We start from the raw sequence: 27,439 nt of genomic DNA, 5'->3' as shown, positions 1-27,439 counted from the left end.
TAGATGGCCTTAAATAGTCTACATGTCTAGATCTAGGTAAACTGATTATTTAAATTCAATTTGGTAACTGACATTAATATAAATAATAAATAAAAATGGTCCCAATATGGAACCCTGTATTAGACCAGATACAGTAGTCTATATAGGCGGAACTATGGCTCTAAATATAAAGAGATTTGGTTTGGGGTCTCTTGAGTCATAGGCGGAAGCAACAAAGTTCGTAAATGAATTACATGCATAAAATGTCATCTTAATTAATTCTATCATTAAATATATTTTTGCGAGAGATATATTAGGTAACTATTTATTAATTATGAGTTTAAAAGTATTTATGATTTATCACACAATTGACTTCCATTGATATTGCATCAATATTTCTCACAATCTTTCTTTATTACGCAGTTACTGTCGGTTCTGAGGGATTCAAATGTAGATTCAAATCTGATGGGCTTTTGCATGACTTAACTTTTTTTTTGAGTTTTAACAACGAGATAAGCCTGGAACTAACTATACATTTGTTATTTCTAGATTTATTATTTCGGTAATTTTTTCAGTATTGTATAAAATATTGAAGGCTGCAACTACTGAATGGGTGTATAAAATTGAGTTGATGTTACATGAACCATGCACTACTTATATTAAGATTGCCATGAGCACGTGACGGTTTCTATTAATACTTTTAGAAGTGTCATTAAAAAATAATAAATTGTTTCAGTATGTTATCGGTGTTAGATAACAATATATGTATTATCTTTTATTAAACTGCTGCCACTGTCACCCTTATCTTAATAGACAGACACTTATAACTCTGACATTGGCGTAAACAGTTAGATTTAATGCTTTTTTAACAGCAATCATGGCCACTAAGCATTTTTAATTTTATGTATTTAAGGTTTTTCTCTGTCTTTTTGATATACATTGTCTATCAAAAACACCGTCGATGAAATGTTTCTATAAAGGTTTAGATTGCAATTTTTGTTAGAAAGAATATAGAGTTATTTTTCTTGAGTTTTACTCCAGATTCCTTTTACACTTTGATATACATTTAAGCTATTGTATGTTATAGAGATAAAATAAGAGATTAATTATATTATGTTCAGAGTTGTCATTTATCTTTAAAAAATTTAATAATATTGTCTAGAAAATTTCAAACTTATATCTGTTTGCTGGTTCAATTATTTATATTCGTGATTGCTCACAGTGCATACAATTCAACGAATTTTACTCAATGTAAACATATATTAGGAAGATACACTCATTTGTGCTCGAAACTCGAGTGTTTCTTAAGGCAAAGTGTCTTTTCTCTTTTGTTATTTTCAATATTGAATTACGCTGTTACGGTGGTTATTGCTCACAAAATTCACCCATGCCTCGTACCTAACAATTTCATTACCACTTTTTGGTCACGGACATTGCAACTGAAATTTTCTGGGCTAGTATTTGAAACTTGATATAACATGATGCTATACACAGTTAAAAGAATAAGGAATGTTTAATGTGAATTAATCAAGACATTACATTTTAAAGTTATCGCGATCGAACTCCTACTTGCGAAAATCGACAAAGCAACAAGACAGGCGATGATCTCATCGACGATCCATCTGATTCTCCGAACATGAAGGCCGGCTAACATAATGAAGCGTACAGATAATCTATTATTTCAAGGAGTGACCACACCTAATGTGATAAGATGTTATCGAAATATATTATTTATTTATTGAAATGAAACACATTTAATATGTATAACAATTTGTGACATACATCGCCAATATTTAACTTTAAAAATATAGCAATATTTAAATTGCAATATCACGTAAACATAATATAATAATTCGCATAAACGTCAGTAAAAGTAAACGAATCGAATTCAATCACTTGGTAAATATTTTCTATTTACTAGATTTATTTTAATTTTTTTTTTACAAATATAATGATATTAATAATGATTTATAGATTAAGTATGTTTTTCGGTAACTTAAAATATTGTGTCGGTAAATTAAAATGCACTGTAAAGGATAAATTTGATACAAAAATTATGCTCGTGGTTCAACGTTATTTTACTATGGTTGTTTAGATTATTCAACGATATGACGTGCAAAAACATCTTTATTTACTAAAAACCTAATTATTTAATAGTTTCATAATATTAGTACAAAAATAAAATATACCAGAGTTCAAAAACTCTCTTTAGAAGCGTTTCGGGTAGTTTCAGGTGTAGGTGACTGTTTTAATATCATACATTTGAATAGCTGCTCAGAATTTCGGTTTGTATATAAATACAAAATGCCTCTTTACTAGCTTAGTGTTCCATCTTTACGTGGGTACCGTAAATATCTATGTACAATTTTTAGATTGAAGAACATACATAAAAATCCAGGCCAAAGTTGAATTTCTCGGCTTTTATCTGTTATGATATGCATGTTCTCGTGTTATACAATATGTACCTTCTTATTGAATAACTCTGCTTATTGATAAACCGCATTAAAATCCGTTGCGTAGTTAAAGAGATCTAAGCGTACAGACGGCGGGAAGCAACTTTGGTTGGATTCTCCGACTTTTTTCTTTTTATTTGGTTATTTATTATGTGTATATATATTAGGAGTATAAATTAAAGAGTATAAAGTATCTTATTGATAAAATTTAATCTGTTGATGTCTTTTGCTAAGAATTATTTTGATAAAAGTTTCTTATTTAGTGAAAGTAATAAATAATGACGAAAAAATAGTATTGTGAAAACCTTTAATACGTGACTTATACCATTACATGATTTATACAGTAACTATTTTTAATTCATATTTGTATATATTTAAAGACTTAATATTAAAAATTCTTATATCCTCCTAAAATTAATTTTATAGATTTTTATTACCACTTAAAATTGACGTTTAAATTTGAATTCAACTGTTAAGTACAGTGTCACATCAAAAAAATCAGTAATTGTATTTTTTAAGACATTAAACGTTGGTCATCCAATCTTCTTTTATCATATCCGATGCCTTTTCAGCAATCATTATAATAGGTGCGTTTGTGTTTCCTCTAACTACATTAGGCATTATAGATGCATCAACAACTCGTAAATGTTTAATCCCATACACTCGCAATCTTGAATCAACGACAGCATCGTTATCCCACGATGGTCCCATTTTACAAGTTCCAGCCGGATGAAAAAGTATGCCCGTGTAATGTGTAAATAAACATGCAAAGTAGTCATATGATCCCCAAGCGTATTCTTCGCAACCCTTGAGTTGAGTTTTAACTATACTAGCGCCATTACGTTTAAATGCGTCTGTTTGTTCTAAAGTTATAGAATATCTGACTGCTTCAATTAGAGTATCTAAATCCTCTTTAACTGTAAAAAAACCAGAATATATCAAAGGTTGTCCGAACACTGGATCTGTCTGATTTAATAGTAAATATCCTCTACTTTTTGGTGTAAGTAAAATCGGTCTAATTGCAACACCATTGCTGAATGACAGTGGAAATATACTTGTTTGAATATATGTTTGAGTATCTGCATAGAACTCTTCTACATTTCTGCCATCAAAATGAAATTGAATGTCTGGTGCATTAACAGGAGCGTATTTGGTTTTAATAAATGCGATGGCATTAACAACACTTGTGGTAGATAAAGGTCCGTCGTTAAAAATGTCTTGTTTTCTATAGTTACTTATTTCATTAAATAGTTGAGAAGGACTAATCGTTGTAGAGGTCTTATTAGAAAAAGCTATAGAAAGACCATGCGTTGTTGCATGCTCTTGTAAATTTTCACCGACTTTCAAATCGGCTAATACTGGTATATTATTGCTTTGTAAGTGTTGTTTTGGTCCTATGCCAGAGAGCATAAGTAATTTTGGAGAATTTATTGATCCTCCACTAATTATAACTTCTCTTTTAGCATATACATTTACATAAACACCATTTTTAAAGTAAGTCACACCTTGAGCTATTTTAGAGTTTGGATCAATAATGACTTTTGTTACATAGGCATTTACAATAATGTCAAGGTTAGATCGTACGTTGCGTACTGGTCTTATGTATGCTGTATTTGCTGAAAATCGACGACCATTTAAAGAAGTAGATTGTACTAAATTGACTCCTAGATTATCTGGTAGTGTTAAGTCTTTTAATGGTACTCCTTTCTCTTGAAAAGCTTCTATTATCATACGTGTATTTACATCAGTATACGGAAATCTTTCTACATTAAGAGGTCCACCGACTCCATGATAAACAGTATCATTCCCTTCTATATTTCGATTATTTTCAGATTTTCTAAAATATGGAAGAACCTGTAATTTATAAAACATCTTTCATACATTACATACATTTTACATTAGCAGCCTAGAAATTTCCCACTGCTGGGCTAAGGCCTTCTCTTCCTTTGAGGAGAAGGTTTGGAGCATATTCCACCAGGCTCCAATGCGGGTTGGTGGAACACACATGTGGCAAAATTTCGTTGAAATTAGACACATACAGGTTTCTTCGCGAACACAAATTAAGGACATGAAATTCAGTGGTTCTTGCTTGGGTTTGAACCCGAAATCATCGGTTAAGATGCAGGCGTTCTAACCACTGGGCCACCTCGGCAATAAAATAAAATAAAAAATATTTTTGAATGTAATTGTTTCCGTTGATTTTTTTTTAAATTAGTTCAGTGTTCCTTTTTGTCAAAGTAATTATACATTTACAAGTGTTATGAAATAATTTTATAAAATGTAAATAAGAGTAAAATATACGATATATATATATCACCTCATTGTAACTCCAACCTGGATTGCCCATTTCTGCCCATCCGTCGTAGTCAAGCTGATTTCCTCTCATGTATACCATATAGTTAATGGCGCTAGTTCCTCCCATTGTTTTACCTCTGTAATATCGAAAATGAATTTTAAGTTAAATTGAAAATTAAATAGACTTCGTCGGATTTTAAGATCGCCAACCAAATAAATATTATATACTTATGTATATTTTTTAATAAAGTATTTCTTTGAAGACAGTGCCAATATCTGAGTCTGTAATTTCGTACATACCACTTCAACAGATGGTCTGCTGCAATGTAAGACATATTTTTTTATTGTTGTATAAGTTTAGAACCTTTTCACATAGGTCACTACGTGGTCACCACGTCATGTAAAATAATGTATGAGCTATTCTGAGAACTTTTCTAATCACAGCCTCGGCGACCGTGCCGAGACCGTGACTACGTTTCTAGCTGGTACTTCTACCTACATTCCGAACCAATGATACCTATATGTTCAAATCTCTATAATAACGATTTAAACATGGTCGTAAATTCGTAGTCGTATTAAGTATAAATATAATGCGAAAGCTAGTTAAAAGACATTATCTATCTATATCTATATTGAATCTATTCTTATTATCTGTAGTCGTATAACCTAGATACTAACGGAAAGATTTTGATGATTATGCTCTCTTGAGAGATTTTGGTCACCGTGGCGTTCTCCAAGGCAGATTAGCTACCTGCGTGTAACCTACGGCTTAACTGACTGTTGGCTATAATGCTACTGGGAATTTATCGACAGTAAGACTCGATAACTTTCATATTGGTCCGACTTGGGACTAAGAAAAAGGCATCTATTGAAACAGTGTTTGTATAAAAAGAGGTTTTAATGCACAAGTATTTGATTTGAAAATACCACTAAGGAGTCGTATCAAGTGACCTGCTTGATAGTCTGTTTTGTTGAGTTGAATGAAAGAAATACGTCAAGTAAATAATATAATTTAGACTCACCTCGGCCAACTGCATGAATGCCCTGGTGCCCCCTTACAAGTCATATTATCTGGTTGAGTTCTGTAGTCCCAGTCTATACTAGATTGTTGGAGTATTAAAGCAAGACTTGGTATCATAGTAATATCTGGCTCCTCCGGACCGGCTTCCAGTAAAAGTATCTATAATGAATCCAGTCATAAGCCCTTAGTGATTTATAGGTCTTAAAATGTTACGCAAAAATCATGCCCATTATTTAAACCAGAAATGTAATCAATTAACGATTGGTGGTTGTGACCTACTGATTGAGACCCTCAAACACACAATTGATGGATGCGCGTAACAAAAAAGTTCGCTAGCTGAATCTTACGACAATCCAAAGTTTGATACGGGGTTGCTCTATTCTAAATACTAAAACTTTTGAAGCTATTGTGTTTCATGAACTATAATTTATTTATTATAAACGTATTTTAATTAAAACGAATGAAATTAGATCGAAGTATGATTGAATTATGCTCAATCTATCTAACGAAAACGGATTCGAATTAGTTATCAAATTTTAAGTTTTCAAAGAATCTTTTGCTCAGTACACGCAAGCAAAATTGATCTAAATGATCTTAGTCAGAAGCGGCTGCTTAGAAGTATTTTTTAGAAACAACATTTTGGATACGTGATAGTCCATTAATGTTATTATGATTATGTCAATATTTAAATATTATACGCTGTTTTAATGCAGATGACATATTATTTTTATTTTTATTAAATTCCTAATATATGATTAATCCATAAAATATGTAATTGGAAAATTAAAGGAACGGCACTCGTGGGCTCTCTGCTATCATTATTATAGATAGACCAGGAAAATCATTAAAAATAATTGTTGTTTTGATATTTTCTTTTCCTTTTACACTTAAATGCACTCAGACTTCGACCTTCGATAAGATTCGCGTGTATTGAAAACAGATAAATCGTGAGATCTTTAAGAGTATTGTGTTACTCAACCTTAGTTCACAGGAACAAGAATGCAACGCATAACTAACAATATTAGTAGGTATGGGGATATTAATAATTTGAAATACCTGGAGCTAAAATCTACTTGTTAATAAGTTAAAAAACAACTTTTCTTTAAGCCTCTTTTGAACTACAGCTATTTTAAGATCATATTTTTAGTAAATATTAAAAAAGTTTCAAGCGCTCTAAGCTTCAAGGAGGTTCTTACAGAATTAAGAAGAGATTTTTCCTTTGCTTGGATGCAGCTATTCATTGAGATTAAAAACGATAAATAACAATTTTTTTCTAATTATAAAATTAAATTAAACAAAATAAATATCGTAACTTACTCTCCATTTTCGTATTTCTGATAATCGATTTGCGACCACAGAGCCTGCTGATCCTCCACCAACAATTATGAAATCATATTCTTCCATATGCCTGTGTTTTCTTGGCCTCATATTGGAAGCAAAAAATTGTGGAACAGCATATTGTCCACTGGGTTTTATTGGTGAAAGATTTAAAGAGGATAACAAGCTTCCATTGCCAAGATTTATTGAATGAGGTTGATTCGAAGAATTTGGATATTGTGTTGGGCCAATATTGCTTTGTGGTAGTGACAAATTTGATTGATTATTTATAGGATAAGTAATCGAAGAGTTAAATGAGGTTGATGATGATAGCATGAAAGTTTGATTGGGATACAAATTTCCCCCAGTGTATGATATACTGTATGATACACTACCGAAAAGTTGCGTTAGTAGGGATAAGAACATATATCCTGTTGGAGAACATTCTTCTAAAGGAACTTGCTGATGAGAACATGCAGTGCTTATATCCTTGGGGCTCCAAATAGGAGTCATTTTATCCTCTTTAAATAATCGCGATTATTTTATGGACATTGATAAGCTTTTTTTTAAACTAATCTGTTCCGTATCTATTGAAACTTTTATTTTCACTGAGCACTTATGCAAATTATGTGAATCCCACCGAGTGAATAATTTTGTTTTTATATAATGTATATATTGTGTAGATAAGTAAAATGTAATTGCTTATCTGCATATAAAGAGGTTATTTAAAAAATAATTACTAAACAAGTAATTAGCTATGAATAAATTTATTAACATTGTAATTAGGTATGCTTATCGATGGAAACGTCGCAAGACATTTACTTGTTGAAAATAATAAAAGTTTTTGTCGTGTTAAAAATGTACGTACTATGAATTATTTCTTCAGAAGTTGCGGAAAATTGGCACTAGAGGAAAAATGCCGGTAAATTGATGACTTTTAACATAATCCAGTTCTAGGTAAAGTGAAAATTTCTCATTAAGGCTAACGAGTACTTGAAACTGTTACTATAGCTGATACTATAACTGTTACTATTACTGATAGCAAATTGCGGATTTAGACAACAGGTTCATTGAATATCTGTAATTGTTTTCCTTTTAATAATATAGCAATCAGAACGTAACTACTGTTTCTTCTTAAATATTAGACATTCTAAACTCATCGCTTATTTATTTGTGTAAAATCTGCTATATAATTAATTTATACATTTTATATATTTCTTACAGCGCCATTATCTATGGCGGTGGAGACCATCAGGTGGCCCATATGCTCGACATATCATATTATTCAATAAATTCAATCTAATCTTATTAATTGCTTTAATAATTAAATGTAGCGATGTATGCTTGCTTAACATTTTGCAACCGATTATAGCCATCTATAATACAATGGGGTCAATTCTACTAACAAAATGTAATTATATCGCAAACGAATCGAAACATAATTGTTTCTAATTAGCCGTTTTCCTATTCTACTAACACAACAATGAAGTGGTGGTTCGGTTGAAGTTTGATCGAAATAATCGGGAATGTATAGTAAACTATTAGAATTAGTGATCAGTCCCGATTAGCTGAGAGATTAGAGCTTCCGATTAGTACCGAGCTGAGAAATATTTTTATGAAGAATAGTGAAAGCTGGACCGGAATAGAATCGAGAACGTATGGGAATCGTTATAGCTTAGTAGAATTGCCCACCTAAGCGTTTGTTTGTAACTGCTTGTTAAGAATTCGCTATACGATCCCTACATAGGACCCTGACATATTTATGTCTCTTAAACAAATATTTGCTTTTTTTCTGTTTTATTATTTTACTAGTATTTTTTTTTTTAAAAACAGCACTTAGTGAAATTTCATCTTAGTTTAATAATTTCTCATTCGATATTAGTATTGAATATTTTTATTATTAAAGAGAAAATATGTTTTACAGTTTCCTAAGATAAAGAAATTGTTTCGAAATATTTAAAGCCTTCAGCTGTTTCTCATTTCCTCACCCTGAATTAAATCTATAGGTTTTTTTTTCAGTAGTAGAATTCCATTAATATTGTAAATTAATGTAGCCGATAATCATTGTACCTGATTTTTTTATTTGTACGTCTATTTTTGAAATTAGAATTCTTCATAACTTCAAGATGTTTGTAAAGTATTTGACAATGCTGGTGTAAGTATGTCATGTTATTTTTAATTTAAAGAAATGATTTTTTACATCAAAAACGTTTCATAGATTGAGATAAGAATGTTATAATTAGTCGAAATGATCCGATCTGGGATTCATTTGAGTCGGTATATTTTTCCGATGCCATTGGAATTTTAAACTCTTCGTAGTTAGTGTCAAAGTATTACCATAAAGCATTTCGTGACTAATTTTCTTCCAAAGAAGCCTAATTTGAACATATGTCCCCCTTATTAAGTAGCGTATAAACGAACTAATAATAGTCACAATGATATTACAGTAGTCGACATTTATTATGACTTATTCGATAAATCGTGAACGTTAAACTCGAGAAAATCCAGTGATTTTTCCTGGATAGAATCCCCAACGATAAGTCTTTAAGGTTAAAATTCAAGTGTCTTTTAAAGAAAGGATTTTAAATTTCAGATATTTCATATGATACTCATTGTACATAATAATCAAACGCGAAATATCTGTTGCAATAAAAAGAAACCTCAATCAAGGCTGGTTTGATTAAATATTTAGCGCTAATGATAGACTACCGCAAGCGATTTTCCCTGATTACTACGTCTTGTTCGAATTATGATGAAATTATATTGTGTTCGTTGATTTATTATTAGCTGACTTTAGAAACGAAGGAGGTTATCAGTTTAGTTAGATATTTATATATATATATGATATAAACAATAATAATCGTATATATAAATAGTTTGAAGTGTAAATTTTATTAAGACTGCAAGCCGAATGGATATGTTATATAGTTATTTTTAGCCGAGATGGCCCAGTGGTTAGAACGCGTGCATCTTAACCGATGATTTCGGATTCAAACCCAAGCAAGCACCACTGAATTTTCATGTGCTTAATTTGTGTTTATAATTCATCTCGTGCTCGGCCGTGAAGGAAAGCGTCCTGAGGAAACCTGCATGTGTCTAATATCAACGAAATTCTGCCACATGTGTATTCCACCAACCCGCATTAGAGCAGCGTGGTGGAAAATGCTCCAAAACCTCTCCTCAGAGGGAGAGGAGGTTTTAGCCCAGCAGTGGGAAATTTACAGGCTGCTAATGCTAAAATAGTTATTTTCGAGATTAATTCCATTTAAATAATAAGAATTTTTTCCCGTAATTGTCCCGTAAATCTCGTAAAAAAGTATGTTATTTAATTTATAATGTCTATGGGTGGTGCACTTTTGCACTTATAAACATATTTATTTTTATTTTCATACAAGACAATCAAGCCACTAACGTAATTGAGGCATTATCGAGTTACGTAAGTAGACCTATTGTTTTTTTTAAATAAATATAACTGATTGTAGTCGTCATGTTACGTTCAATAGTCGTAACAGCCGTAACAAAATAACGCTGAACCACGAGCATAATTTTATTATCACAGTTATCGTTCCCGGAACAATTTAATTATGATACACAATGTTTTAAATTAACGGAAAACGTAATTACGGATTTATTTAATCGTATTTGTAAAGCGGAAAATATTTAATTTCTATTACGGACAAAAAATTTAATCGGAAGTGATTGATTCTTTTTTGTTATAAAAATAGTGGATGTTTGTTACGCAAAGCAAAAACGGCATACTTGGCTCTAATTTGGAATAGAGATAGCTTATTACTGACTTAAGTAATAGACTATTAACCCCTGCTCCTCCAGCCCCACACAAGAAAGTTGCTTGAAATAAATATATCATGATAATTGTTATATAGAGATTTTAATTTTCGAATCTATACTAATATAAAAAGCTGAAGCATATGATTATTTGTTTGATTGTTTGTCATAAAAATTCTCTTTGCATTTGGCAGCCTAATTCTCGAAGAACATTATAGGTTATTACAAAGGTTAATATCGCGTAACAGTCAACGCGGACGGACGTTTCACGAGGGTGAAACCGCACGGAACAGCTGCTTAATTATAAAGGCAGTGGCATCTTATCGCCCCTTCTATTTCTACCTAATATAAGCGTAAAATACTTCTGCAAACATCAATTAAGCTAACTTGTCTATTAAATTTGTTGTGTTAATAACATAATATCAATTAAAGTTAAAATAAGTAGTCTAAAGTGGCAGTGGGCTATTCAGGGACGATGTTTATGTATTCAGTGGATTCCTTGAGTGGAGATTACGGTTGCGCAAACGCTGTGTATGACGCCATCCAGCCAGGTGGACTTGAAGTAGCTGACGGCAATAACAACATATAAGTTATTATTATTGGCTCATGAGCCCGTCTTTATTGCTAAAATAAGGAAATAAAATTAGTTGCAATGCGATGATATGTGAAAGATGGTATGGCTGGAAACAATGTTACTTGTGACATGACGTCAGATAGGGAAGTATGGAAGGTGAAGACATGCTGCGCCGACCCCAAGTAAATTGAGATAAATGCAGGAGGATGATGAATGTTATTGAATCGCTAAACTAATTAAAATAAGTGACTTATCATAACGATTTGTATCGAAATCAGAAAATACTTTATTCAAGTAGACTTTTACAAGGAAATCATTATTCTATTAAATTCAATCGTAAAGCTCCCATCACCTCTGAATGTAGATTGGTCCAAGAAAAATCGGCAATACTTAGTTACTTTTATTCTTCAAACATAACATATACACGTGATCGCTATATATTATGTAAAATTTATGTGACGTATATAAAAATGTACCATTATTAACTGCTAGCTCTTTGTCATCTCGTAATTGCCCGCTCCGGCTTATTACAGGAGTTTTTTTGTAGTAAAATATTCTTGGAACCCAATCGAAGTCTACCATACAACAACAATGCAACAATCTCAATCATACATCGTTCACTCAAACACAAACCAAAACTAACAAAAGCCAGACGTTTAGGAGTTAAGAGAAACACACACGTTTAAAATAATTTTATATAACTAATTGTTTCCGTTTTTGGTTTCAGGATTTGGTCGTCGGGTGTCCGCCTACCGATGAGACGGAGAGGGTACCGCTGGTTTTTTAGTGGGTATTCCGGTGTTAGCGGCCTAACATCTTGGGCACCGGCGAGTCCCACATACCCCCCCACTTCCACGTGGGGGAAACGCGTAACGCGTTTTTCCAGCGAAAAAAAAAAAAAAAAATAGTCGTCGGGTGTTAGGCATAAAAATTATCCTATGTAAAATTGGATTGTATGATTGGATTGTATATAAAATTCAGTTTAATAGTTTGGCCGAAAAAGAACAACAAACAGACAGACATACAGACAGAGTCAATTTCGAATTTAGATTATTTGTATAGATTGTAATGATTACCTTCAACAGTATGATATGCTTTATATTTCCTTACATATGAAATTAGCGTTTTGTCGTAAAACCGAGATTGGTCAATCGCTCTAGACCACTGCTGCTTCACGACAACGCAAGACCACACACTGCACAACGAATAACCTCTAAGCTAGATGAGCTACAATTGGAATGCTTGGGACATCCACCATACCCCGGACCTTGCTCCAACAGATTACAATTTTTTCCGGAATTTGGACTTCTTACTAGGAAAAAAATCAACTCCAATGCGACAGACCAAACCACCTTCAAAGAGTTTCTTGATTCTCGCCCTCATGGCTTTTTTTAGGAAAATGATCAATGTACTTCCTATAAGATGGCAAAAGTTCATAGATAACAACGGTTCATACTTCGATTAAGTAAATATATTTTACAAATATTTTACAAAAAAAAGTACTTTATATTCCTCCAGTACAAAACGCCAATTTCATATTATGTGAGGACCTAATATTTAAAATATATTTTTGTTTGTTATCATTTAAAATTGAAATATTGGACCATGTTGTCAGTGTGACGTCATTGAATTATTCAATAAAAGCTTATTAATATGCTGCAATACAGCACTGCTGCATGTTTACGGTATGCTATTTGTTTTTGGGAAATTATGCAAATGTTGAAAAAACAAATGATTAACTACGTAGGTATGGCATTGATGATGTACAGTCGTGATCAAAAACAATAAAACATTGTATTTTGGACTGATTGCTGCCAGAATGGCAGTTGCACATTTGTCGTAAAATAAAGATGTGTACCGATCTCTCTATTCCGATAACACTGTCATAATAAGAAACTGATGAAGATTTGCTTGGTGGTAGGGGTTTGTGCAAATCCGTCTGGGTAAGTAGCATCCACTCGTAATCAGATAATCATAAAACATCAGATAATCTGCCGCCAAGTAGCATGGGACATAACATCTTAGTTCCCAAGGTTGGTGGCGCATTGGCGAAGTAAGGGCTGGTTAATATTTCTAACAACGCCAATGTCTATGGGTGTCGGTGGTGACCACTTAACATCAGGTGGCCCTTTTGCCCGTCCGCCTACCTAATACAAAACATTTGATTTATTTATACAATATATCTAAATATTTACATATGTGTTACAAAATGTTTTTCGGATTCAGACAATATTAAATAACGGTATTAAAAATACTCTGTTAAATGGAATGTTAATTTTATTCGGTATATGGTAGGTTTCAATTTAAATGTATACAATGTTTTGTTGAAAATGGAGCGAAGACAATACAATTAATTATGTAGTGATTATTAAAAAAGTAGACATTTGTGTGCATGAGTGTACATCACGTTTAGTTCATTGCAGTTCAGATTGTATGAAATGTAAATAACGAAAGTTCAAAATAAAATATAAACACAGCGATTTACTGTTTTTTTATACGGACATTGTACGCACCCAATAGTACTCAGGAGTTATATAGCTTTTTACTAGTGAAAAAATGTTTAGAATCGGTTTATTATTTGCCTTTTCAATTTTATTAAGTATAGTATATGTAATAGTATTCTTTAAAAATATAAGAAATTCGTCGAAACTATGAATCACTCAAAGAACTAGCTAATTAATATATAGATAAATACAAGTTGTTGTAGTTTCGGAACCAGATACAGATAGAAGAGAAATATGAGATCTTTAGTAAAACAACGAAATATTTTCGTCCGTAAAGTTGGACACGTGGACCATCTTAAAAAAACACGACTCATTCTCATTCATAAGTACGCTTGATATAAAGATGTGTATTAATCAAAATGAATAAGAATGCCGCCAAAATTGGAGAGTTGTGGTCCATAAAAACAAGAATTGGTCGTTGTTGTTGTTATTTATCCTTCAATATAAAGTTTTAACATATACTCACGATGTACGTGGTAGTTATATATTTTCTTATGAATTAGGCAGGGCAGACTGGCCAATGGGTCACCTGATATTCAACGTCATTGACAGTCATTGACATCGGTGTTGTAAGAAATAGTAACCACTCCTAAAATCGTCAATGTTTTACCAACTTTTGGTACTAAGCCATTGTATCCTTTATTCCTGAAGTTATGATGGTTAATTCACTCTTCAAATTGCAACACAAGAATACTTAGTATTTCTGTTTGGCGGTGGAATATATTATGATGAGCGATTGGTACCTATCTAGACGGGCTTACACAAAGTCCTTCCAAGAAGTCAAGAAACAATATTATAATAATACTTCTACACTAATAAATGTCAGAAGTTGTTTTTGTAAGACCTTATCTCGACCACAACGATTATTAAAACTTGGGAATTCAGCCAACTACGTAGGTCATAATATGGTGCAGAAATGTGTGCACAAACACAGATGGACTTTCTATTCCTTTTCTCTCATAATTTGATAATACGACGACTTCGACACGACCAGAAAGGGGTAGGGCACAGGATCAACGGATTTACATGTCTTCCGAGGCACGGGAATGTATACGCTTCCGATTTTCAAACGGACTTGCTCAAAGCCCTACCACCAAATAATATTTAAAATATATTGGAAATAAATGTTTTCAAGATTAAGAGAGAAAATATAAAGGTTCTTTATGTTAGCTTTCTTCCGAGTCTTTAGCACGTAGTGTTCGCTTTTATGAAGTACTTCGTGGACAAGTTTCTTTATTAATCGAGATGATCTATAAGTATCATTTCTCGGGTAAGTTTCCTGTATAACTCCTTCAAACTTCTACATCGTATTATGGAAGTTACTGGATTTGTTGCAAAATTGCAAATTTATTGTTAAGATACTCGTACTTACTATGAACTTCATCAAACTAATTACATTTAAATTTTTAAATAAAATGTTTCAATCATTTTCCTATTTATGAACTCATATCACTTATTGGCTTTACCTGGAAATCAAAGCCTAACCTAAGGATGCTCTGCATCCTCCATCCTTATACACTAGACCAACGGGTCTTGAGACTAGAGTTTAACGTTATGAGTAGAAGTATGAGTAGAAGTGAAATGCCTTCTTGAATAAAGTATAATATTGGTTTTGGTTAATCAAATATATTATATATTTAAAAACACTTGCGTATGTAGTTGTAGGCAGACTGGCAAATGACCCACCTGATGGTAGGTGGTCATCATCAATAGACATTGGCAGAGTACAAAATATTAACCATTCCTTACATCGCCAATGCACAACCAACCTGAGGCACTAAGACATTATGTCCCTTGTCCCTGTTATTACACCGGCTCACTCATTGGAAACCCGAAACACAACTAATTATTTTTTTATTTGACTATATATTACGACTACCTATCCAGACGGGTTTACGCTATCAAATCGATTGTGACGTGTGATTTACATCGCGTACATCTTGAAAGTAAATGGTTTTATTCATTTGAAAGCAAAATAACGTGTACTAACATAAACTTCATTAAAGATGAAAATCTTCATGAAAGTTGACGGCGCGGACAGACTAGACATTCAGATTAAATTTTCACGAAAGCAATACCAGGTTTCGTACAAGTAGAACGGTCCGAAAACATAAAAATATTACCTCTAAGGGAAACCATGCAAGAAATGTTAAACGAGAAATATGTGCACGTATTCGTCTCTTATTCCAAATGATATCGTTGTACCTTTGTAGTCAAAGTATGGGGACATTGGAAAATAATAAAACAAATATAAGCGAGTAAGTCCAATATCCAAAATTGAAAGAGCGATATTAAATAAAATGGAGTTTCGAAATAAACGTTTCTATTGATAAAATTCATCATGAGGTATTAAAATATTAATATATAAAAATATTTGAAACAAAAGAGATATTCGTAGCGATGTTTAATATCAAAATGGTTAAAATCCTTAGATGTGATATATGCAATATGCACTCGAATGCGTCACGGTCGTGACAGTTTCTAATCGGATGCAGAACTCATCTATGGTTTACCGCTCAAAAAAATTTCTTAAATAATAAAAACGTATACAATAGAAAGAGACAAAGAGTAAAAGAAAGGGAGGGAAAGTGGGCATGATCCTCTACTTGTATATACTCTTCTTGTAAGTCTGGTAAAAGAACTTCGTCCAAAAAAGAAAAATGTAATACATTTCAATCTTTGTTTCGTTTGATTGTTTATTTGAATTTCTTTTATTTACAAAACATATATATCAGCATGAAGTCTATAGACACGATTACACAATAAATCGTAACAATATCAACACTGAGCAACAAAACTGATACTTCCGAATTCTATCGTACGAAGTAATAAAAAAACTCGTTTAAATTAGTCCAATAAAGATGAAACGAGTTCACACAAGTTCGTCCGATACGAGTTTATGACAATTCAATATTTCCAATATCAGTTGTATCTTATGTATTGCTTATAAATTAGACAATGTATTTTATTGTTCTATCACGTCTTTAAACATTGTATAAAAATTTACATACGTACGTATTTATTTACGTACATTCGTTCATTCAGCCATTACATTCATTCAATAGTTAATGTTAACTGCATTAACTCTGACACTCGATGACAGCTATTCGAAGTTATCCGTTGGAGGGAAATGAAGTGTATAAATTATAATTCTGATGTTAATTCTGAATACCTTGTTAGCGTATCAGATAGTTAGACATCCAAATTAAGCTACATAATAATTTAAAAAACACTAAAATAATTTTATTTTTATTTTTTTAAGGACAACTTACAAAACACCACCATTATGGGTTAAAAATAAAAGCAATTACATTTTTAGTCGAGTGTTGTTTCAATTAAAAGTTATCCGAAACGGTGGTAGTTTTTAAATATGGACGATTCAAAAACGCTTCATTGTGAAGTTTACTTGAATAATATTGATATGATATGACTTGATTTGAAATTTATTAGGAAAACACAACGAATTTTTTAAATCTTATGTCAAATAAAAATTGGTAAATAGGACTTATTACTTGATAAATGTCTGTACAGTTCGCTTCCATACCAGATTGCTTCAAATTCGCTTCAGAGGTTTGGCCATGAAAGAACAACAGACAGATATACAGAACTACTTTCGTTTTTATGATATTATTATAGATTGATATAGATAATAAAGCGCTGTGCTAGTATAATCGATTTTCATTTAATAAATGTAATTTGATATCATTAATTATGTGAATTGTTGGAATAGATTAATTACTGATTTTCTCATTGTTTCTTCATGGTTGTATCTTTCGATTTAAAAGAACAAAAAAATATTATATTATAATATGCGTAAGGCTTTACATATAAAAAAAAACATGCGCCGTATGAAGTACCCCGTTTCTGTTTAAATTTTTCATGTTTTTTTTTTTAATTTTTTAGTCTCTTCGTTTACGTACAAGATTAACCTTGATACTGTTAATCCGTGTTGGATTGTGTTTGACCTAAATTGTCAAATTTGTTTGTGCCAATGTATACCAATAAATCTGTTTTACTAAGTTAAATAGCATTACACATATTAGCAGAAATATTTCGTATACAAGAATAATAAATACTTTAGCATCATAAATATATATATATTTTTAAAACCAGAGTAGAGTAGATGATCTTATTTATTTATTTTTATTTATTTATTGGAAAAGTTACACCATCAACTTATCACTAAGCACTTAAAATTTATATCTGACTTGGGTAACATACAAAGTGATACGTCTTTAAAGGTGTTAACAACATCTTCGGACAGCGTTACAGATTTTCTTTAATTTAAAAAAGCTAAGAATAGTTTCGATCAAGTCATGTCAGTCAGTCAGTCATGATATTCTACCGCCAAAGAGCAGAATTGTTTTGTTCCGGTTTGAAAAGCGAGTGAGCCAGTATAACTACAGGCACAAGGGACACATTAGCGATGTAAGGAATGGTTAATATTTCTTACAGCGCCAATGTCTATGGGCGGTGGTGACCACTTGCCATCAGGCGACCCATTTGCTCGTCCACCAAACAATACCATAAAATAATTAAATCAACTTTAAAAAAAATATGTTTTACCGTTTATGGCAGACTCACAGATACACATAGTTAATAAAAACTTATTTTTCTTGTTGAAAATTAAAGACAAGAGCATTCCATAGTTCGGTCGCATGTTGATGAATCGTTGAAATTTTTTAAAGATATTACTAATATACTTTAAGTTAATTTTCATGACATGTTTGAACTTGTATCAATTCCAGTAATGATCGATATAATTTCCATTACTATCGTAACTACTAAGTCCACAACTGTTTATGCCTTCAAGCAATCTAATCTTCAATTATTGGGTAATTTGCTATTCCTTATTGGATACCGACATTAGTGGTAAGTGACGAATTACGGTATACAATATGTTTGTATAATAAGTGTATTGATATTATCACTGTTCTATCCCGCTAGTCTAGTGGCTAGGTCACAGATCTCGGGATTCCGGGTTCAAAAACCAGGTCGGTATGATAAAGAGTTATTAGGTTTTTCCATCGAAGAGTTTTCATGGAGGAGTTTGCAATTTGGAAGCCTCTACACTCTTATGCCGTGGAAGAATAATAATATTTCAAGAGTGTTAGCAAAGGATGCCCTTGTGATTAGGGCGAAAGGTTGCAGCTTATTATACCACAATGTTTTGGTACAAGTATGCGGCAGTTAAATGCAAAAAAAACGATCAATAAAAGTAAACATTAATAGCGCAATGGTTTACGGCGATGTAAAAACTCGCAGGATCGATCTTGACCCCTTGGGCTACCGTTATCGTCGTCGTCGTCATCGTAACACAAGTGATAAGTTTAAAGGGGTAAATTGGAATGTTGGTAATTCCTCAATTAATTTGGGGCATATATATATTAAAATGAATAGAGTTGGTGTATGCTATCTTTATTGTCTTGAAGTACATTTTTAAAGATATACTTATTCTACAGGATGACACGAAAACCAATTGTTGAATTTGCTCGCTAAATGGTGACCAGTCGCTCGCAATACGCAACTACAATGTTTTTTTATTACATATTTAAATGACAAAGAAATTACATCAATCATACGAATTAATTGTTCGGCCGCAATTAAATGTATTTTTAAAAGGCACCTTATCGATTACATAGTATAAAACAAAGTCGCTTATCGCTGTCTGTCCCTATGTATGCTTAGATCTTTAAAATTACACAACGGATTTTGATGTGTTTTTTTAACAGATAGATTAATTCAAGATGAAGGTTAAATGTATAATACATGCACAATATAGTAGAGAAACACTGATAATTTTAGAGGTTTCTAATTTCGTAAATAAAGACTTTTTTTGCGGTTACATCGCAAACGCTGGCTGAACCATACGAGATAGATCAAAATAATTTAGTACAGTATTTTACACCTTAAAAAGGTCTTCAAAAAATCTGCGATGGCATATGTCTTTCTCTTAGGGATAACCCACAATAACCATTTTTTATCGTTTACTTTTTATGAGAAATAATGGCTTATTTTCAGAGCAATTTTAAGCAATACAACATTAATCCTTATCCAATTAAGTACCTTAAATACATTGTGCATTTAATATATATCAATAAGGCCCATTAGAGAATGAATATTTTCGTAGATATTACAGATTTAAAACGCAGGGACATAGCGGTTTGTATTGTCTAATGACTGAAAAACTGTGAACGTTGTAAGACATTCTGTAAAATATTTAGGATCAGCATTGCACCCGAGCGAAGCCGGGGCTGGTTGCTAGTTTGTAATATTTTTATAACAATGCCAATATAAAAATATAAATTATATATTTGCCGTTTCACAGCTTAGTTAAGCAACGAGTTAAAAAATTCGATCTGTGGCTGCGGCGTTAACGGCCTTGTCGAACAATATGATTTCGTAGTAGTTCAACAATAAGCATGTTACAAAAAAAATCTATTCTTATATGCTAGAGAATTAAAATCTAGATTTTGTTAACATTAAAAATCTAAGCTGATTACAAAGTGTAAAATCAATTATACGCAACACTATTATAATTTAAAAAGTGATTAGAGTATTAATTATATTATATTATACTAATTGTCACCTGTGGCTTTATTGGCGTTGTAGAATTTGGTCGGTCGTTGTTCTTGAGTCTCAAACTTGTTTCATTTAAAATTTCATCAAATTCTGTTCAGTGGTTTGGAAAGATCAAGAGACAGACAGAGTTACTTTCGTATTCATAATATTAGTATAGATTTTAAAAATCTAACTAATGTTCTTATTGGTTAGAATTCTGACAATTAGGTCGAGCCTAATGAAGGCGTACAATTTGAGCAGTTTTTTATCATAGAAATATTTTGTGTATCTGTATTATTTGAACAGTATGTGTAATGCAGCTAATGGGTCATTGACCTGATGGCAACTTTTTATACATATTTATAACTCGTTTTTTTGTCAATACGCTAGTTATAATATCGTTTTAAGAGTCCCATTTATCCCCCATCCCTTATATATACGTATGTTCCTTGTATCTGTGATCACACTGGCTTGCTCACTCTTTGACCCGTACGCTAAAATCTTCAAATAGTTTCGTACGCTTCCTATGTAATTCCTGTAACTATTGTTCAAAAGCTATTTAGATATTTCCAATAGTCCAATGTATATTCTTGGCCAGTGTTCTCAATTGCATATAAAATTGACGCAAAATAAGATACTAAGCTAGTTCGACGAAAACTATGCTGGGTCTCTTTAGAATTGGAATGCCCTTACCATGTGCATGGATGATATATCAAATAATAAAAATACCTCATGTGACAAATAGTTTATTATTATTTAATTTATTTATTGAATCTCTCACAGTGTGTGTTATATAGTTCCGCAAAAGCAGGTAACTGGTTTGATAAGGAGAACAACAATTGAATCTCGTATTACAGACATAATGATTACAGACTAAGTATTAATATACGATAGTATATAAAGCTAAATGGTACTTAAATAAAATGTATAACACGTATTATTTTATGATAAAAAAGTAAAAAATAATAGATACTACGTTTTAATCACCAAGTATACTTAGATAGCATTTTCACAGTTTGGCCTAATAAATAAATTTAGCAGTTTCATATTGTATCTTGCTCAACTAAAATGGAATCATAGCAATCTACGCTGTCGACGATCCATCAATTCGTATTGAAGCAGCATAGTAGAATAAAGTCGATACCTCCTCAAGAAGACAAGAAGAGGTTTTAGCTAAACAGTAGGACGTTTACAGTCTTATACTATTTTAATATTAGCATAGAGCTTCGCTCAGGAACCAAAATAAACGAGCCTACTACTTTACTAGTGTGAGTGTACTCAGTGGCCAACAGTTGGCCTCTATTTTTTTCAATGCTTCCTCGGCTTTGCCAGTCTGTCTAGACATACAAACAATCAAAGGCTTTAGATACTTTTGTTACATTATAATTTTTATTAGTAGCTTCATCTTTAGTCATGTTTCTGAAGCGCTTTCGACAATACTGTGCTTCGAGCTGAGGTATGACCCCATTATTATCTCCCTAAGTATATACGTCAATCAGAGCATAAGGAGGACGAAATATCAATATTCACTCCATCTCTCTTCAGATCGGTATTATATCTGCGTTGTTCGTCAGTCAGTGGAGAACAATTTTTTTTTTTAACATTGGCAGCCTTTAAATTGCGCCCACTGCTGAGCTAAGGGCTCCTCTCTCTTTGAGGAGAAGGCTTGGAGCATATTCCAACGCTGCTCCAATGCGGGTTGGTGGAATACACATGTGGCAGAATTTCGTTGAAATTAGACACATGCAGGTTTCCTCACGAAGTTTTCCTTTACCGCCGAGCACGAGATGAATTATAAACACAAATTAAGCACATGCTAATTAAGTGGCCTGCCTGGGTTTGAACCCGAAATCATCGGTTAAGATGCACGCGTTCTAACCACTGGACCATCTCGGCTCATAATCATATTCATATATAATTTGCCTGAAATTCAAATGTCTTACTCGCCCTTGAACACTGTACAAATCAATCGGTACTTATATGGTATCGGTATCGGTTGTATGGAGTATTTTCATGGTAATGATTTCATCATTAAAGTTTTGAGATTACAATATATTTCTTCATCTTAAACAAATAGTAAGGGCAAATGGTAGGTGTAGTCACTGGAATGTCGTGAAACCGTTTTGTCAACGCTATTCCGCAAACGTTATTCAGAAACTTAGTAGAACAGATATTGAAACTAGTTTTCCAACTTTTGAATTTCAGCTCACGTTACGAAATCTTAGCTTAGTACATTGAACAGGAATAAGATTTACAATTTTACTTCCGTATTCCTAAATATTTAAATTGCAAATCTATTGTATATAAAACGAACGCACACACTCAAATAACGTTCTATACATGACGAGTATCTCTTGTTTACAAATATGTAAATCTATCTCTTTTCAACATGAATGCATCTAAACTTTAGAAATATTTTTTGTCTCTCTTTTGTGAAAAAATATAATTAAAATATTTATTAAATTACATTATTATATACAATGGCTTATTTAATGTTACCTGTATAGAATTGAAGTAACATATATACATAAAGTTTCTAGAGTAGGCCTCAATCAAATCACTAATGAAAACTTGGTGGTACGGCTTTGTGCAAGTTCGTCTGGGTAGTAGGTACCACACACACATCAGATATTGTACCGCCAAACAATAGTACTCACTATTTTTGTGTTCCGCTTTGAATGGTGAGTGAGCCAGTGTAACTACAGGCACAAGGGACGTAACATCTTAGTTCCCAAGGTTGGTGGCGCTGTGGCGATGTAAGGAATTGTTAATATTTCTTACAGCGCCATTGTCTATGGGCGGTGGTGACCACTTACCATTATGTGACCCATATGCTCGTCCGCCAACCTATAACATACAAAAAAAGAAAATTTAAAAAATAGTAAAAGTAAAAGATAGGCCGTCCCTTGTGCTATGAGACAATATTTATTTATTTATTTTATTTATTTAAATACTTTATTGTACACCACAAATTAAATAGATTAGCCTTATAGTAACATTGGCAATACTGGACAATACTGGTCCAATGCGAGTTAAGGCCCAAATTCTCATTCAACACATGCAGGCTAACGATGTTTTCCTTCATCACCTAGTACGAGATGAATTATAAATACAAATCAAGCACGGGAAAAATCAATGTTTGCCCTGACTTGGACCAGCAAACTTCGGTTAATTTTACGATTTGGAACCAACGGAACATCTCAGCTCTACTCAATTGTCAAGTCACTTATATTATCTTGTATAAGTCATACATTTGATTTTAGATTTAATTACAAAACCAATAAAGTTGTAAGCTAGTCTAAGAAGTTGAATTTAACCAACTTTTATTCCAACTGTCGATTTAAAACTATGCCAGTATTTCGATTTAAGATGACGATTTAATTATTTGATATTATTTTCCACCCGCGAATAAGTCAACATTTGGGAAATGAAGGGGGGGGGGGGGGGGCTGTTACTCTATTTCCTTTCTGAACCTCTACCCCGTTAAGGAAAATGATACAACTGCTTAGGATACATTATATAATACAAATACAAGTGCAATCTTTATTACCTTGCTCCTATAATCCGATTTGGCGTATCTGATAAGGACGGAAAGGCGCATATCCAAAGACATTACATGCTTTATAAGGAGGCTGAGTACTGCTGACATTCAGACTATAAGCGATTGAGAATTACTCGACAGAATATTCTCAACGACATTTTATTATCCCGAATATTGGTTTGAACTCAGTGTGTTAAGACCTGAGAGTCAAAAGTTCATTAGTTAGACCAAGAAGAAAGTCGAATAATTATTATCATATTAAAATGTTTCGCACATTACGCGTTTTCCTTTTGTTATCTGTATCACGAATGGATGTATTCAACGTATCATCTGCTAGATTTCCTATTATGCGATGTACTTTCATTTTCGTATTTCAACAAAAACTTAAATAAAATGTCACACATCCGACGCTTGTGTGAAAGATGCATATTGTGCATTCTCAGCTACGGAACACTTTTGTTTTAAATTTTAATGTGTAATACAGTGGGCGAAAATTGCGACATTTATTTTACTTATTTCGTATAAGAAATTAAAGTTTTCATTTTCGTAGCAAAATTGCGGAATTCTCCATGCGAGGAGTTTTTTTAATAAAGTCGAATATTTTTTCGGAATAACGCTGCCGATGCTGTTCACGGTTCCCTTAATATAATTCCTAGCTATTCATATTATCGTCTAAATCTTATATTTAAGGTTATGTTCACGGTTGAATAAAACTGACGCTCGTTTTAAAATTGTGCGTCTAGACATTCATGTTGTATAAAATTATAATATTATATATGAACGCGTGTCAACGCGATGTACCACTGCATTAAGTAAACGCGCGGTGACGCAAATTTAGAGATGATATTAGCAATAATAAAATTGACATTAACGTATATATAATGTCTTAACTAAGCTTATTGAGAGATTTTCTATAACATGATATACTTTTTTTATGATACAAAAGTTCCACGTCCATATTATATATTCAACAAAGTCTGAGCTACGCTCGTCATCTGAATGTACCAACGCGCGTCGTCGTGATACAAACGCTCAACTATCTGAACGAAGCTTTAATATAAAAAAGGATATTTTTCGACTTCTTATTTGAAGGATTGTTTATTTTATTAAACGTTCATTTGATTTTAAGATAGTGATTACGTAACACTAATATCAAATTTTATTACAGTAAATGTAAGATTTCTTTTTAGATACAACAAAAAGTGTAAAGAAATTATACGTTTTGTGGTGGCATGGAATCCCAAAAATAGGTCACAAAATCATGTGCTTTTACAAGTATCTTTCGAATATTAAATTCCACTAAGAGTGCAATGAACACGCGTACTGTGGGTTTTGTATGTTATTTTTTAAGTAGTTAAAAGTATAAAAGAAATTTTAAGAATTATGTAGATGATGATAAAGCCGTTTCTGTTAATCCAAATTAAAGTTTGTACAAACGTTATGGAAAGTGACTACCACCGCCCACGGACATCTGCAACACCGGGGGGCTTGCAAGTGCGTTGCCGGCCTTTGAGGAAGGAGTACGCTCTTTTCTTGAAGGTTCCCAAGTCGTATCGGTTTGGAAAAACTGCCGGCAAAACTGGTTCCACAGAGTGGTTGTGCGAGGCAGAAAATGTCTCAAATCGCGCTGTTGTGGATTTTCGGACATTTAGGATTTATTATTTATTTAATTTTTTTTAGGATTTTTTTATTATTTTTTGAGTAACAATTAGTCAAGTTCAGTAAAAAAACTACTAATACCAATTTGCCAGGAATTACTAGAAGTAATATTTACTGTGAACAGAGTCAGGATCGACCGATGACTATAATATAATTTGACGGCCTCCATACAGTTGTTATATATTTTCATCTTCATTTAAAGATTTGTTTTCTAAATGAAGACTTGACAAAAGGATTAAATCTTTAGATAAGGAACCCTAAAATAGGATACACTGAGTATGAAATTTAAATCGTCTACAAGGGGCCATAACAGTTTTGGCTCGACGCTGTTCATAGTCCATAAAATTGTGGTCGTTCGGTCGTTGTGGTTTCATGCCGTTATTACAAGTTCAAATGTTGGGAAAAATGAAACTACACGGTTAATTTCGGTGGAATTGCATTGGGTTTTGTTATGGAATCGAGGAAGTTTAAGGTCTCATTTATTGGCTGTTTCTACTTTACTTAACATTTATTAGCGATTATTTATTTTGATAACAAAGCAAAATAATTATCGTTTCATTCAGGTTCTAAATTCAAAATGTTTTATTGTCGTATCAAATAAAACTTAATGGTTAGTTTATAAGGCCCCAGATCCCGAGCTTCTAAGTTTCTGTGTCGAACCATTAAAAAATAATTGGGGTTCTTCGTCGAATTATTCTCAGCATCAGCATAGAGTTCAGAAATTGTAAGTGCCTATACTTACGTACTTTGGTACGCATGAAAAGCGATCGGTCCTACACCTTAATTCACTCCGAACATGTCAAATAGGCGTCCGATTTGATAATGAGAGCGAAACAATGACGTCATCATCTTCATCATTCTCATCTCGGTTGTATTTTATTTTTCTTCCTATGATTCATGGATATCTCTCAGATAATTTTTTATTACAAGTTTACACCGTTTATTAGAAAAATTAAACAAATATATCTCCATTAAATATTTTCCAAGTTACTGTCGAACAAAATGAGAGACTGAACGGCAGGAGCTCATCGATAAATATAGTTCTTAAGTTCATGTTATAAGTGTCCTTACTTCGACTCAGATGCACTTAAAACTTCCTAGTATCAAACTAAGACTTTTTGTTCCCTCATCACTCTTACAAGATGTTGGGTACGTGAGCAAGTTCGGTAACGTCTTTAAAGTTTGCGAAAGGAACATCGGAAGCCATTTCGTTAGAACAAAATATATACTTAATTTTATCAAAATTATACTCATTGTATGTGTATATTATATGCATTGCTTTTATTTGTGTTGATGGATGTAAATCTTAATTTTGTTTTATTATGTAAGTAGTAAAGCAGTAACATTCTGTTAATGTGCCCACTGCTGGCAAAGATTTCTACTCCTTTGATGAGAAAGGTTGAAGATAAAGTGCTTTAGCAAATACATTTGACACAAATGTGGCAGAATGTTTTTGCCTGACAACCGAGCTTTAAAAAGTGAGCTAGCCGCTGGCGAAACAGGTATGACATAAAAATATAATTATTTTATTATAATATTGACATTTTATGTTTTATCGACAATTAAATAAGTTAATTTTATTACAGTTGTAATACACATATATTATTTAAACAGCTTACCAGTAAACTAGCGTTGTATAAAAGTTAATTGAATTAATTACCGCTGTAATTGGCGTATTTAAAATAATTCATTCAATAATATTTATACCAATTTATAGTCCATAAATTACATTTTTGTAGTGAATTTCGA

At 32.5% G+C, this 27,439-nt stretch overlaps 1 protein-coding gene across 1 annotated transcript; it reads right to left on the bottom strand.

The window, feature by feature from the left end:
- Window positions 1-2,954: 2,954 nt before the first annotated feature.
- Window positions 2,955-7,491, bottom strand: LOC125072580 (glucose dehydrogenase [FAD, quinone]-like). The gene is made up of 4 exons (XM_047683211.1): window positions 7,066-7,491; window positions 5,750-5,907; window positions 4,750-4,864; window positions 2,955-4,286 (listed from the first exon to the last, which is right to left on the bottom strand). The coding sequence occupies exons 1-4, from the start codon at window positions 7,489-7,491 to the stop codon at window positions 2,955-2,957; spliced, it is 2,031 nt and encodes a 676-aa protein (XP_047539167.1).
- Window positions 7,492-27,439: the final 19,948 nt, after the last annotated feature.

The sequence above is a fragment of the Vanessa atalanta genome, chromosome 22 (genome assembly GCF_905147765.1).
Source record: "Vanessa atalanta chromosome 22, ilVanAtal1.2, whole genome shotgun sequence".
NCBI lineage: Eukaryota > Metazoa > Arthropoda > Insecta > Lepidoptera > Nymphalidae > Vanessa > Vanessa atalanta.
Note: the sequence above shows the minus strand (reverse complement) of the source record. Positions and strands in the feature narration are given on the sequence as shown.